Below are 16,453 nucleotides of genomic sequence, written 5' to 3' on the forward strand. Positions count from 1 at the left end.
AATTTAAGGATGTTTTCAAATGCCCTGTAAAAAAGTCTTAATGTAATCATGAAACCCCAGACAAGATGCTCATTTCAAAGAGCACCACTGAATTGTTTTTACTTATTATTCAATAAATTTAGCTGAAGCTTCCTTCATTAAAAAAACTCAAACATTTCACATTCTATATTTGATTAAGGAACTACTCCTCTAAAATATCTGAGGTTGATAGTCATTCTCTAACTCCATGCCAAGCCCTAACACAATTTGATACATATTTTTACTGTATCCTCGTTTCTATGTAAAATGATAGAGAGAGCCAAGACTGACTTATTTGATTTGTGACTTTCAACTCCTGAATTGAAGGCACAAGAATGTGAAAACAAAATAAAATATGAGTTGAAAAAGCAAATGCAAGGGTGAAGTGATTGCATGGTTTCCACCTCTGTAAATTCCTGGGTAGTTAGCAAAAAACCAAAAAGAACAGAAATAGGGATAATGTGTCTCTTTGCTTCCCCTGTGTTGTTTCAGCCCAGGAACTCTTTGCCCTGTCTTTGTTTCATTACTTCTCCATTTAAAACTTTAGCTCATCCTTAAACCTCTTTGACATATTCCATCCCTGTATTCTGTTCTTTCTTAAATTCCATACCACTTCCCTAATAAAAATAGTATCTATGCACTGTAAGTGAACAAGAGTCATAAAAATCAATCATCTCAAAAAGGGATTATATGTAAAAAGATGGCGTTATTTCTGGGACAGTGGCATATCACTGTACATTTGCTAATTACGAGCAATACACATTAATGTCAAAAATAATGCCATTTCCTTACATTTTATTGTTTGGAGATGGTTCTGTTTATCAGTTTTTAATATGCTCTTTGAAAACTGACGTGTACTTTACCCATATCTCTTTAGGAACGCAGGGATTCAGAGGCTGGATAAAATACTTTCATGCTTCCAACACAAACCTGAGAGGGTAATTAAACAGATGGTAACAATAAACCGAATCTCAAAACATCAGGGACTAGAGTCCCTTATTAAAAGTATGCAAACACTGAAGGGAAGAAAAACTCTGGGGAAGGGTTTCAGCAGCTAGCACCTTTGAGCCAGCCTGCACCTCAGGAATAGGGGCTAATAGCCCATTTCGAAAGCCATTTCAACCCTTCACCATCCCCCAAGAGGGATGAGTTCTAACCATCCCCAACCCCCTTAATCAGAGTAGAGTACAAACAGAGTGAGTGTGAGTAGAGTACAAACTGTTCTTATAAGGCAATCAGAATGGATTTCATGTTTAACTTTTGCATTTAGTAGCCTTAATTTATAGTGATGCAGTCTATGTAATCAGGAACTATAACTTGGGCAGTATATGCTTTTAGACCAAAGTCTGTGCATCCTAATCAAACAGAAAGTCTTAAGGATTTAGTTGGCAACCTTGAGTTTGGGGAAGAAGAAAGTTTCTTAGCTCTTTCTAGTCTGGTGAATGCCAATAGAATTTTTATCACATGAAGACAATAGCTGCATATAGACCCCATCGATGCTATATTCACTCTTTTTTTTTTCCTACCCCTGAAAACCTAGTGATCCACCAGAGTCTCATCAAAATACTCCAACTTATTCTGCATGCCTTAGGAGTTTCAACATATCCCAGGCTGTATCTACAGAGATGAAGTATGGATATGAACAACTTTCTCAACATTTTGGGAGATCGATAGATAAATGGATGAAAAAGATTTCAATTAATATCCAAGTGTGATTCCCTTGAACTTTCCCCCTAACATTTTATTTTCTGCTTCATTTTGAAACTGTGTATATAGAAATCGTGATAATTATAAGACAGAAATGGAATCCTATGCAAGAGGACCCAGGTGTGAATTTTACCTATGCCTCTTACTAGATGTGTGAACTTGAACAGACATTTATCTTCTCAGACCTCAGTTCACTTTTATGTAAATGACCTATAAATTCCTTTTCATTTCTAATACCATAATCATATGAAGTTAGAGATAAGTATTTAGCCAATTAAAATGTAAACACATCATGATGCATGTATTTTTTAAAAATGGTATTTGATAGTGATAATCTCCAAAAACAACAACAAAAGGAACTAAAGAGTTATGGTTGAGAGGAAGCTTATTTTACACAGATACAGGAAAAACTGTGAATCAGAATTCCCCAATCTATTTTTGCTATTTACAGATGCTTAGAGGTAGACGAGGGGGGAGCAATGAGAGGAAGAAAACACATCTTTGATCTTTAGTTTTTTCATCTGTAAATTGAGGTGAGGAACTGTCTCATTCAAACTGAATGTTCTCTGCGGTCTTCTCTAACACTTGATAAATATTTGCATCTCCTTCTGTATTTAATAGATTTTTTAAAAAATATTTTCCAAGCTTCTCCACAAAAAAAGCATGTTTTAAATTAAAGTTTCATTTAGAATACTAGCCATCAAACCTCATCTATAGAATGTTTCCAAGTATTTTTATCAGATTTCCAAATTTTTTTAAGATTGAAAGGTATTAGAAACAGGGAATGGGGGGGAACTAAGTATAATTTAGAGGATGGTAGAAGTGTGGGGTATTAGGTAACCATTTTAATTAGCCTATATACTTTCAAATTACTGATTATGAACATTAGGGGACCTAAGATTTTGATTCATCAGTAATTCTCCTTTATGTCTATACTAAGATTTAAAAATAAGACCTCTGGCTCTGATTCTCAGATCTCAGAGCTATCACAGGCGCCCGTGGAATCTGTTTTACCTGGAATCTCTAGTACTGCTCTGCCCCCTTGTGCTATGATAGTGAACTCAACAGAATCAGAGTTCGCCTTCATCTTTGTACATGAACTCAAAAAAAAAAAAAAAAAAAAAAAAAAACCAACCAAACCCACCACTGTCACTTTTCACTTTTCTGGCAAGTTCAAGGTCAGTGTCTAGCTATTTTCAGCTCATCTCGTCTTGATCCATGCAGAGAAATGACAAGGTAACGTGATGCGGGGTCAGCTGTATTACAGGAACCGTTACATAAACGGAGAAAGTGGAAATCAATCCTAGCTGACAGTGTCTTCAGGATAATCAGAGCTCACTCGATGCCGCTGTCAGCTCCCCGGCATCAAACACCATGTTACTTCTGTCAGATCTATTTAATAAAACTATTCCCACTTTTAGCAAATAGTATTTTTTAAAAAAATGAGCTTGAATATCTTTAGCTTGGATAACCTGAGAACTCTGGATTTGGGAACAATCTTTACCACTCTTTAGCCCCACCAGCTCACTGAAAAGACATTTTAGCTTACGATAGCGTGGTTCCTCATATGGGCACTGGCAGTAGATGGAAGCTACTAATGCGAAGTGTGCCATGCTTTGTGCGATCTGGTCAGGCTTTTCCTGTAGACTGTTGCATCTTCTTCAGTCAAGTCAATCCCACTCTCCCAACATACCCCTCAAGATCATTTGCTGAAGCTGTGGACGTTTTTCTCTTCGATATTATTCTCTAGAATATCCTCTTTAAAAAAAAAAAATCCTTTACTCCCTACCTTCTCATCTTTCCTAATGCACAATTAGGAACATAATATTTAACAAGATGTTCCCTGTTAGTGGTCTGTGTGTTGCAATGAGAGCATAAGGTATGCCAGTTTAGGGAAAGAATAGCTATTCCATCCCACCCACCTTGTGCTCCCATGGAACTGCCAAGCATGCAGTACTCCATTGAAGAACAATTTACCATAATATTAGTTGTCAGTAAATTCAAAGACGGAACTCCTAAAGCTATAAAATGGATTAGAAGCAATTTAAAAAAGAATTAACAAACTAGAGTAAGAGTATACTGTCAACAAACAAATGCTTCATCATAGCACTGTAATTTGGAATTTTAATTACCCCTCTGCTTCTGTAACAAAACAATGTCTGAACTGGCAGCTATTTGAATCTCTCACAGGTCATTGAGCATTCTAGTTAATTACTCTATGAATAGCCTGTTTTTCTCCCCTCTGGAAACACGTTTCTAATGGCAGTCAAGGTCTGACAAATGTGTCATCTACATAATTAGCTAGGAAGCAACACAAAACATTAAACATGCTTTGTGCCGACAACTATCAAAACATTTCATTTGTTGTCAATTATTCATTACTTTGTAGGTTCTGAAGGGGTTGTTATTATGGAAATAAGTCCAGATGCTAACAAGGTTAGAGTTTGGGATTCAAATTAGTAATCAGAGGACTAACTTTAAAAAATGTATCTCATGTACATTCATAGCCATGTTCAATCGGTAGGACATCACAAACAAATTTAGCTATGTCCAAGTTTCAGTGGTCCCAGGCCCTGCACAGACTGACACTCCTTTGGAAGACCAGAGCTAGCTCTTTGAAGTGCCGGCCTCTAAACTGAACTAATAAACTTTTTCAACCTTTGGCAAGCCTAATTTGTGCTTAGTAAACAGAGTAAAGATTTTCACAGCATGAGATGATGTGGGATTGCAAGAGCAAAGGGAAATAAAAAGCACTGAAGGTTTTTTAATCTTTTCCCCCCCAAGCCTGCCGCAAATTGTGGAAAGGTCAAAAGTCCAGTTATTAAAGCTTTTGGTCTTTGTGGAATATACTGGGCCAGTTAGCTTTGGTAACGCCTGAGCCTGACATTGCCAGGACTTTTGCTATTTCTGACATTCTGACTCCTTTATAATACTTGTAATATTGTGTCGGAGGGCAAGAGCAGGAGTATTATCTTGAAAGTCCACTCACAAATGTAGATAGGAAGGATTAAAAGACATTCACAACAAGATTGACCTCTCCATGCCAAAGAAAATGCCATGAGAAGGAACATTATTGCAAAGTCCTATCTGTAGCTTAGATCTTGCTTGAACCTCATTCCACTAGGCTGTAGTTTCTCCTTGAAAACCAAAATGGCTTACATGTGCCATCCTCCACCCTCCAATAGAGATTAGAAACAAAACACTGTCCTTACGATGATGAGATAAGAAAGAGTTAACTTCAGACTGCAGCATATATAGTGAGCCCATAGGAAATAGCCTCAAATAAGAGAAACGAGACACAAATCATCTTTGTTTAGGACTCGACTTTACCTCACCTCATGTACTTCTTTTGTATGGAGTGTTTGATTAGATCTCTGTACTGAAAAGTCAGATATGACAGACATATGCATATGTATCAAGGAAAGACAGAGACAAGTCTATCAGAAGAAATCAGCGAGATGGGCTCTCTGAATCGCCCGACAAAATAATATTGTGCTTTGGTGCCAGGAAATAATTTTATGCTGGATGCTGAGAATGCCCAGTTAATAAAGATGATCAGCCACTTGCTAAGAGGAAATAATTGTCAGTATCTATATTTTTCAAAGCAGGAACACATCAACATCTTACACTAAATAGGGCACATTAAAATAAGCTTTAATAATCTTTATGCAGAAGGAAACTAATCCATTTTCAGATCAGACGATCCACAGCAATAAAAGGAAATCATCAAACTAAAAACAATTTTAGAAATGGCTGCAGACTCTCATTTAATTAACATGCAACAGATAATATATTTATGAGGAAGTCAAAATATTTAGGAAGCCTATAATCCTGTAAGCCTTAATGTGGTATAAAAAAAAACAAATAAATGCAAAGTGTTACTGTTACACATGCCTGCCTGATCAATGGTTTTCACATATCGATCTATAAATGGAGTTGACAGTCTGTGTTGGCTGCACATTTTCCAAGCAGCTCTATTTTTGTACAAAACCAATACGGGCAATTACCTTTGTTGGAGATGCCAAGTCTTATCAATTCAATGTGATTTAGTGTCATTTTAATTAAATATCAGGATCCACTTCAGGACAATTTATACAAACAAAGCCTCATACTTGACTATAAGCTTGATTTGAAGTAAATACGGACAAGCTCGGCAATCTCATAATATTTCTCCAAAACTCTGCTAAACAGAAGGCTTATATTTTTAGCAATTTTTATGCCTGCCTTTTTGGCTAGCCACAACTTTGGCAAGTATTCTATGATCACAGGAATAAGGAACAAAAGAAAAGTGTTTCCTGTCTTCCCAATAACATATTTTTTAAAAAAGAAGAAGAAGAAATAAAAACAACACAGACTGTTTGGTAGCAGAAAAGAGAGCTCTGATATGTTAGCATTTTTGAATGATGAGATTCCCAAATCTCAATCAGAATACTAATAAAAAAGACATGGAATTATTTGCATTAGTTATGAATGAAGCAATGAACTTCAGCCTGGTTTAAGAGATGAAAACAGTGAATATTCATACAGCTTTGTGGAGAAGATACCAGCATTAGATGTAGAAACTGCTCTTGCTTGCTAAAGCCAGTGTTTGCAGTTTCATGATTTCCTCTGTTTAAACTCTTTATTAATATCTATTCTAAACTATCTAGTATGCTAGCACATCCCTATTATGAATAAGACCAACTAGAAAGAATGAGAAACTGCATTAAGCATTTCAAATGAGCTAGTTGCTGTACTGTGTATTAGCTTTTTTAGCCTTTAAAGGGGCACAATTCACTTGCCTGTACATTTATACAAGCTGAATATTTTGCCTATCTTGTCACACTATGGAATAGAAGAATCAGTCCACCTTGAGACAGATAAATTCTGGATGTTGTGGAAGTGATTACTGATTACTTAGACCAGTGAGCTCTTCCCTGTCGATACAGGTTACCAGATCGCTTGCATTGATATACTCTCATGCTTCACACCATTTCTCAGGTAGCAATGCTCAGATTGCTATTTTAATTTTGCAAAGGCTTTACTCTATTGATCAAGTGAAAAATGATTACTTGGTATCTAAAGGAAACAGGAGACATATTTAATATATTTCTAAAAGATTAGCAATACAAAAATAACAGGGACTTTGATAACTGATTTTCTCAATCTAAATTGCCTCCAGGAAGTTGAAAGAAAAATAGAATAAGCTTAACAGATATACATACACATGCACATATTTTAGGTGCAATTAATATGGCTACTATACACTTTAACATATTTACCTACTTCAAGTTCTGGATCAGGACACAAAATATATACCGATATGACAATGATACATTGTACTCTAAATTGTGTTCCAAATCCTAAAGTAAGTCACAAAATGCTTCACTTATTGATATATATATATATATATCAGTAAAAATATAAAATATGAAAATATGCAAGTCACATACTGGGCAGAAAAGGTTAGGTTTCAATCCCTAAAATTGTAGAGGACACCCACACTAATAAGGCCATGGCTCATTTGAATATTTAAGTATATTTCACTTTTTTGAACTGATTATCAGCATCACTATCACCAAATACATAATAAAAATACATTGATATAGCACTTTAAATTTTGCAAAATGTTTCACATATTGCAACTCATTTGATCCTCATAACAATCTTATAAGATAGGTGTTATTACTATCCTTGTTTTATAGATGAGGAAATAAATTGTGGTTCAGAGATGGTAAGTGACTTGTCTAGAGTCACATAGCTAGTAAGTGCCAAAGAGGGGGATGAAAATTCAGGTCTTCCTGTCTCCAAATCCCTGTACTCTATTCATTACTCCACTTAGATGCCTCATAAAATCTCACATAATGACCACCGTACCCAAGATATTACCAAAGTATTTCAAAGTTTGGTCTGGATGAGATTTAATCTATCAGTGCCCAGTTCAAACAAGGCTTTCAGTACACTTTGTATAGAAATCATGTTTTAATTGAGTACCTACGTGTATTCATTATGAGATTTGCCACTTACTACTTGTGTTCACTGGGCAAGTAAATTAATCTTTTTCAACCTCAGTTTCCTTATCTGTAAATAAATATTGTTGGATTTCATGACCTCTAAAGTTCCTTTAAGCTCTCACTCTGAGATCCTGTGATCTCCTTGCCTTTATCTTCTACCACTACCACCCACTGCTGCCATCATCATCATCATCATCACCACCAACACCACTACCCCCTGCCCCAACCAAGCTCTTACTTTGGCTTGAGCAGATAACTTTAACAGGCTTGTTTGAATAAATATGCCAAAATACATTTCGTTCTGTCAATATCTAGTCAGAAAATTGTGCATGGCAAAAAGAGATGAAAAGAACTGAGACAGAAAGGAAATTAGTGCCATGGCAAGCTTTCAATATCACACATCTGAGCCAAGTTTTCTTGGTGAAATGACATATCCTAGCAAAAATACCCCTTTTATGTGATTATGCACTGAGTAGACATAATCCAAAGTAACTTTTTTCATTCCTTACCCAGAAATATACATGGTCCATACTAAGAATTCCGAAATGGAAGCTAGGATAATTACATCTCATTTAACTTCCCCAAACTCTTACTCTCTAACAGTCCAGCATACAACCCCCTAAACTAAAGTTATGTAACAAGGTAATATCAACAATGAGAAACTGCATGATAAAATCCTGCCCAAAAGTGAAAAATGCTAATTTTGTCTCATTTAGCAGCTGGATACAGAAATGCTCATTAGTTTTAAGAGGGTTAATCCTTTTAACTTTTGCATATTGATATGCCAATTATGCCTAATTGTACAAGAGGCATCAGTCAAGGTAATAGTGCATAAACACATGAAAGTTATTAAGTACATCCCAACATGTAATAAAGTAGGTGTTAATTGGTAGCTGAGTTCTGCAGGCTATTGAGGTGGATAATTCATTGAGAGATGGATCACTTGTAATTTCTCTACATAATTCCTTCTGCAGTCTCATGCTGTGATGTTTTCATGCTTGTCAAAAACAACTGCAGCCTAGTGCCTTTTGTTAAACACAGCCAATAAAATATGTTAGGCATCATTAAATATACTTAACTTTTAAACTTTTTCAAAGGTACAGTTCTTACTGATAATACATTATAGCATTTCCAATAATTTACTGTAAACACTGTCTGGAGTTCAGGGTTGAAGAACATTGTAGTTGGTGGAAAAGCTAAGTCAGTTTCACAATGCATTTCCAGCTGATGATGATACTTTCAAATGAGAAAGTAAATAAAGGGAAATGAATCTCTCATTAGTTACCTTGATCTAAAGAGATATTTCTCACTCCAGAAATATAATCATTGCCTTCCCAATGCCAAATTTTTCTAAGTCGACTGAAGAAAGGATGATTAAAATCATATATTTCTCCAGCTCCCGAGAAGAAATAGCTGTAGGTTAATTTTGCAATTGAACTTGGAATGAAAAATGCAGAATAAATACGATTGGTAACAGGCTACCCAGCAAGTTTATTCCATTTAATAACTCAGTTAGGGATCTGAATATTTCATGGGCACCTACTATATTAACAGAACACCCAATTAATAGCCCACATGGTTCAGAAGGGTGACTGGGATGCAGAGCCTGTCCCTAGCTAACCCATTTCTCGTTCTTGATCTTGCTGTGAGAACAAAATAGATATGGAATCCAAAAGAGTGGCTAACATTGCATCAATAATTTTGTAACATCATATGGCCTCAGCTGCAAGTTACCACCATTATGGAAGAAAATTAGCCAGAGGAGACTCATAGCAATCAGTTTGTTTAGTAGCTCAGGATGAGTGCAGGGGCAGGGACACAATTGCCAATAGAGTTCATCTCTAACTATTGTATTTCAAATCTTTCTGATAAAAAGAATCTCCACGAAACAACTAACTTGCCAAACCTTAAGCAGCCATGCTCCCTTGGTCCTTTGGACCATCATCATGTCCCAATGTTCAATAATTTTTTACCTCATAATACTTGGCAATTTTGAGAAAGGGACTCTCTTTGGGGGAAGATTTTTTAAGTTTCAGTTTGTTCCTAGCTAATTTTAGCCCCTGGCTTTGGGAAGTGATGTACTGTATTTGGAAATACAAACACCACATGCTAGCGTAGCCTCATTATTTCTATGACACTGAAGCATGATAGTGGAGGCCCTTAAAATGAGTCAAAGGTGCTCTTCAGTCTACCACCAAATCCATTTTATAACTGGATTAAGCCCAGCTCTTCCTCTCACCACTGGGGTGGGGGTGGAGATGGGGGAAGGAGGTTTTTATGACTATAAGTAGGAAAAATGAAACACATTACAGAAACAGTTTTCTTATGCACATTACAAGAACAGATAGGTCAAGAGCAATTAGCTTTAAAAAAATCTTCACAGTAAAAATCTGTACGGTAGTAAACTTGGGGTATTTTACTTACAGGTTCAGTGACCTTTCCAGTATCGGTAAGGATCATGGATTTACTTTGGCTCAGTCTGTCATGGTGGATGTTGGCATTTTTAATTCTCATTTGTACAGCTCCTGTGCTTCGGTGGGAAGAATTCAGTTTTTCTGCAGAGGCATCAGAACTGGTAGAACTCTGCATGTTAGAGTGCTCTTCTGAAAAACTGCAAAAAATATTATATTAGGTATGTACATTCTCTTAGCAGAATATAACATTGCCTGTTAATCATTAGGGTAAAAAAGATCAAACAAATGTAAAAGACAGTTTCTGAGTACTAAAGACCAGAGTAATTACTTTATAGTTGTTTTTTTTTATCAATTAAGGAGCCTCTACCATGTGAAAAAATTATACAAGCTTAAAGGACTTCAAAAGAAGAAAAATATTTATTACTCAAATAAAACAAGCACAGAGGACAGTGTCAGCCCCAAACCACAACACCATCAAAAAAATGCATAGAGAAATACATAGCTATGTGGAGACTAAACTGCCAAGTGCATCACCTTCTAGGCATACATCATTGCTGGTGGTGGTGGTGTCTGTATTGGTGTGTTGCCATCATTTTGTTTTGTTTTCTAGAAAAACATTGAAAGCTTCAAACTCTTTTGCTCAGTCCATCATATGCCCTAAACAAGCATACAAGCATAAGATGATCCTCAGAATTTACTCAAAAGTCTTTGCTTATGGAAAAGCACGAAGCTAACTGGTTCACATGAGCATCAAACCCATGACCTTGGCCTCATCATCATGCTTTTTTATCCACCCACAAAAAAGAAATGTAGCAATGGAGAAGATTAAATTGTTATTCCCTGACCAGTTAGCATCTGCCAGTATCACTGACTTTGCTGGACTTAGGCCTAATGTAAAATTTGGAGAAAAGAGAGATGGTTATTTTTTTATGAACCTACATATAAAAGATCAGTTTGGAAGAATTTAATGGTGCAAGAATAACAATACAGAAAATGACAAAAGAGACGAATCATGATTATATGGTCCCAATGGGATGAACCAAGCTATAGACATAAATTGGATGCTCTGGGGAAAGCAATATAAATGTTTCAGGAAGAAAGAAAGTTTATAGTTTGTCCAGTGGTTTTGTCTAAACAAGCTTCAAGGGCATAAAAAATTAATACATAAACCAGCAGTTAAAACAAGAGAACATAGAAAGGGATTGCCCTTTTTTACCTCCCCTCCCTAACCCTGGCACAATTTTAAATAAGGATTGGACAACTAAGGTATCATCATGGCCTCAGTATGGATATCAGACACCATCCTTTGTATCTTTGCCCTCAGTTCTTCAAGTCATCGCTATTCTTTAGCTGATAGATTTTGCAAAGAGAAGCAACAAAAGAAAGGAAATTAGAAATAGAAGCCAAGTATATGATTTCTTTTCAATTTCTGGGAATACTCATCCCCTTCCAAGATAGTGGATAGTGGGCACTAGTGGCTCAACTCCATTTAAAATCTTCCGATCACTCACTGCTTCAGGACTTTTCTTCATTAGTTATCTTAGTATGATTGGAAAAGGAATTGAGAGGCCTGAAAGATATGAATTATGCTCAATGGACTCAATTATCTGATCTCCGGCCCCAACAGCTTTCAAGTGAATGGGTTGGTTTTAGACACAGAGTGCTTGAGAACAGGCTAAGTCCAATCATATTATCAATATCTGAAGTCTTATTGCATGACAATCTCGTGGGAAACCATGAAACTTAGAAGGAAGGCAAAGTCTGAGACACAGTTTAAGAATAATCAGTATATAATTGTAACCAGTGCAAAATGAGAACTAAAGGAAGCAGATAAAGACAAAGTTAAGACTATTAATAAAAGTAAGATAATCAAAGAAACATGTGGTTTAGTAGACAGGCCTCAAAGTCAAGAAAACTCCAGCTCATTTCCAGCCTCTGACACATACTGGTTATGTGACTTGGAGAGGCCACTTCATCTCTTAGGGCTCTCTAAGTCTACAAATTGCACAGTATCAACCTCGATTCATTGAAGGCATTTCCTGATCTGGGAGTTCCCTGTATCAATAAAATCACAGGTCCATTTCTTATCCCTGCCCCTACTCAAAAAACAAAGTGATGGGCTCAGAGACAGGAGACATTTACTCTCTCTAAACACTGTGTAAACTCAGGCATGTCGCCTCTCAGCCTCAGTTTTCCTCAATTGAAAAAATGGGAATAATAGTAACACCTACCTCACAGGATTGTTGAAGGATCAAAAGATACAATCTTTGTAAATAATTTTGCAAACCTGAAAGTGCTATACAAATGGTAACTATTATGGTTATATTAGGAAAACAAAAGGAAGTGAAGAATCCTAGGTATGAGTGAAGGTTTGCAAATGTTATATACCAGAAAATTGCAACTGAAGCCACAAATGAGAATGGACTGATTAAATGATGTAACCAAGGCAGGATTTAAGCAATCCAAAGATCTCTCTGGTTAGACTATGATTATATGAAGGAATTCTGGTAACTGGCAAATATTATTCCTTGTGTTATATACATGCCTATATAATTATATATGTATATATATGCATGTGTATGTGTATATGTATATATATATATATATATATATCTACTCTGATGGGAATAGTTTGGCAATTTATTATTTATAGTCACTACAGCATGCATAAGATCTTTCCTCTTGATTTAAAGGGACTATATTCTAGGCTCCTCTACAACTAATAGGAGAAAAATGGTCAAAGCAAAAAGGCAAGCTAAATCTAATCACATGAAGAAAGATAAACGATCATTTCTTTAATATCCTTTATCTACCAGTGAAGTGCAGGCCACAAAGAAAGCTTTTGTTTGCATATTATGATTTTTTTCTGCTTATGATCTTCATTACAAATCAGTTTCTCTCCATAAATAGCCCAATAATTAGTCACCTCAAATAAAAAAGCAATAAATCTGATGATATTTATGAAGTTACCTACTACAATAAGAATAAATTACACGAAAGCATCTCTTTGAGAGTGAAGTAATGAATGAATAAGCAGTGAAGATCCAGGTCTTAATTCTGGCCTAGCTTTAAATGGTTTTGGACCACATTAGGAAGGATGAGTTGGATTCAGGTTCTAAGTATTACTCTTTTTTTTTTTAGGAGAGTGGGAGGAGAGAAAGGAATAGAAAAGTTCACTACAGCTAGATTTAGATCCATTAATGCCTTGTAACTATGTATATAAAGCAAATAAAATTTTCATAGCACATTAATATTTATAGGCCACCATATAATGTATGTATATGAATGTGTGCATGTATATACAAATGCATGTATACGTATATACACACAAATTAAGTTTTGATAATTATTATTGCATCTGTAGTGATTCCAATCATGTCATCATTCAGTAGTGTTACAGAGGAAAGAACATGATATCAAGTGTCTTCTTTTCCCATTCATTGGGACTTCAGGAATCCTGTTCTATCATTAAAAAGTTCACCTTGTCTTAGCTGTCTTCTTTTTGAACCAGTTCCCTTTCCTGACCTTTAGAAAAATCTGGTTCCCACAGGAGTCACTTCACTCCTAGCTATTCTGCCTTGGTTTCCCAGAAGTCTCATCTAAATTCTTACTTTCTGCAAGAAGCCTCCTTAATATCAATGCCTTGTCTAAGATTATCTTCAATTAATATACGTGTATTTGCATATAGAGAGATGTATCTTGTTTGAACATACTGATTAAGGTATTGTCTCCCCTGTTAGACTGTCAATTTCCCAAGAACTTTTGCCTCTATTCTCCCAGTACTTAGCCCAGTGTCTGGCTCATAGTAGGTGCTTGTTTACTTGACCTGACTATCCCACTTTGTATCCCACTCAGACCCTTCTCCTTCAGATAGGCAGATCTACTTCTAGGCCTCTTATACTTTGTCCCTATCATTTCGGTGCCAGAATTACTTTGCCAATAGTTTTTTTTTTTTTTCCAGATCATATCCTATGTTAATGTTTTTTAAGCATTGAGTCTTCCCTGACTAATCCTCCCCATTCTGATCACTTCCTTCATTTGTATTATCTCAGCTCTTTGCAGTTTGTTTAACTTGTGTGTTTGTGTGTGTATGTGTGTGTGTGTGCATGTTCTCTTATTTTCCTCTCACAGTCTTATGTGCAGAGGATATCTTATTTCCAACTTTACTGTAAGTTCCCCAGGGATAGGAGCTGCCTCTCCTTTTTCCTACTATGCATCATTTTAGTGCTTACCATATTTCTCACCATACTTTAAGTGTATAAAATGCCCCTGAGCTCTGTGTCTCCTTGGTTGTCCCTGTGAAACATCCCCAGTTTTCTTGACATTTCTCCATTCCTGTGGCAGGTAAACCAGAGGAGAGGAGATGGGAACCACCTAAGTGGTGTGAGGAAATAAATCTACCTGACTGTCCTGTTTAGTGAGAATGTAGTATTACCGAAGAAGGCTGGGAGTTCAGTGAGATATTTCTGTCCTAGGGAAATTGTCTTCTGCTTTTCTCCTTCATAGAAAAGTAGGAGAATAAGAATAAATTGACAGTTTTGATTCTTGAAGTTCTCATCTCCACTTCTATATTCCAAGAGCCAGAAGGTTGTCTCTTGGCTTCACAGTTTCACTTCTTGATCCAGTCCTGCAGTGCCTCATGTTCCAGAACAACCTTCTGATCCAGTCCTCTCTAATGGGCAATGACTGAATGACCTTTGCCATGGTGAATTGAAGTATGATTAATCACCTTGTTTTCTTAAGCTAGCTAAGTGTTCAATTATATTGGATATAATATAACATAAAATTGTTAACTATCAGGTGCCACTATTTGCTGCTGAGTATATTCTGTTAAACAAAAAGAATCAGGATCTAGGTAGGGTGTCTTAACCTGGGATCTAGGAATGGATTTTTTTTAGTATTTTAATAACAATTAAAATAATTGTTTTCCTTTGTAGTCCAATTTTATTTTATAAATTTTAATATTTTGAGAAGGGGCCTATATTCACTCACTAGAGTGAAAAAGGAATCAGTGATATAAATAAGATTAAGGACCTCCTGATCTAGGTTACCAGGTTCACCCTGGATGTTATGATTCTTCATCCCGCTGAATAGAAGTGCTAGAGAAGTAATAAGTTCTCAATGGTTCTCAGAGAGTGGAAGGCTTTCTGTCTTTCAACTTCACTTTTTTCTAGATTGTTGAGCCAACTTGTTGACATGAAGACATATTTAATGTGGATTTATGCAAGGAAAATTAGACATATGGAGTCACTCTCCATAGAAACAGACAGAACATGATCAATTGTATACAATGCTTAACTCTTAGCAAGGGACAGAAAAAGTGAATCAATCCATAATAACACATTTACCACTCAGTTTCACATCCAGTACTCTCTCGGTTCCAGGCAGTTTTCAGATAGGCTGTTGCAAACCCAAGAGAGCTAAGAAATACACAGTTCAGTTTTCTTAGACCCTGAAGAACTTCATCCAGTGAAAAGGAAAAGAATTATAGGTGATACAACACAATTCACAACTAACAATCAAAATGACTGAGCTATAGATTAAGATTGAGGAATGTGGAGATCTGAACATCCCTCAGTATGGGCTCACAATCTGGTACAAAGTAGAACTCTTGAAGGTGGGGACTTTTTATTGATAGACACCTCTGCCTCTCTCCATTACCAGCTTATGTTTATGGCTCCTGCCATTCCACCCTGGAATCTCCCACCTCAAGTTTTTTATTCCTGTTTCTAATGATTGGGCTATGTATCATACATAACTCTTTGGTCCCTCTAAGTTCAGTGACCCCTGGTTACAGCATCTCTCTCCTCATTTCCACATTTAGTCACTTCTACTTGTCATTCCTCCACCACAGAAGAAAAGTTCCACCATGACACACAACAGAGAAATAGGAGAGGCATGCAAAGCAAAGGGGTGGGGGGGCCACAGATTTATAAGCAAAAGGTACTTTGGCTGTCATCCAGTCCAGAACAGCCAAGTGGCACTGTGTATAGTATGCCAGGTCTGGAATCAGGAAGATTTATCACTGTAAGTTCAAATCTGGGCTTAGACACTAGCTGTGTGACCCTGGACAACTCACTAAACCCTGTTGACTCAGTTTTCTCATCTGTAAAATGAGCTGGAGAAGGAAATAGCAAACCACTCCAGCTTCTTTGCCAAGAAAATCCCAAATGGGATCACAAAGAGTCCAACATGACTGACAAACAACAGAACCTAGTCTATCCACTCATTTTATATGTAAAGAAATTAAGGACCACAAAGCAGAAACAACTTGCCCAAAGTCACACTGGTAGCAAATGGGTTAGCCAGAATTTGAAACCC

The 16,453-nt window shown here is 36.4% G+C and overlaps 1 protein-coding gene across 3 annotated transcripts in view; it reads right to left on the reverse strand.

The window, feature by feature from the left end:
• ARHGAP15 (Rho GTPase activating protein 15) overlaps window positions 1-16,453 on the reverse strand; it is an 831,062-nt gene that overhangs the window by 765,776 nt on the left and 48,833 nt on the right. For all 3 annotated transcript variants that reach the window (XM_072613186.1, XM_072613188.1, XM_072613185.1), the window contains exon 2: window positions 10,143-10,329. In XM_072613186.1, the coding sequence (XP_072469287.1) occupies window positions 10,143-10,307 (165 nt within the window). In that variant the 5' untranslated portion in view covers window positions 10,308-10,329. The remainder of the gene's footprint in view (window positions 1-10,142; window positions 10,330-16,453) is intronic.

The sequence above is a fragment of the Notamacropus eugenii genome, chromosome 5 (genome assembly GCF_028372415.1).
Source record: "Notamacropus eugenii isolate mMacEug1 chromosome 5, mMacEug1.pri_v2, whole genome shotgun sequence".
Taxonomy (NCBI): Eukaryota; Metazoa; Chordata; class Mammalia; order Diprotodontia; family Macropodidae; genus Notamacropus; species Notamacropus eugenii.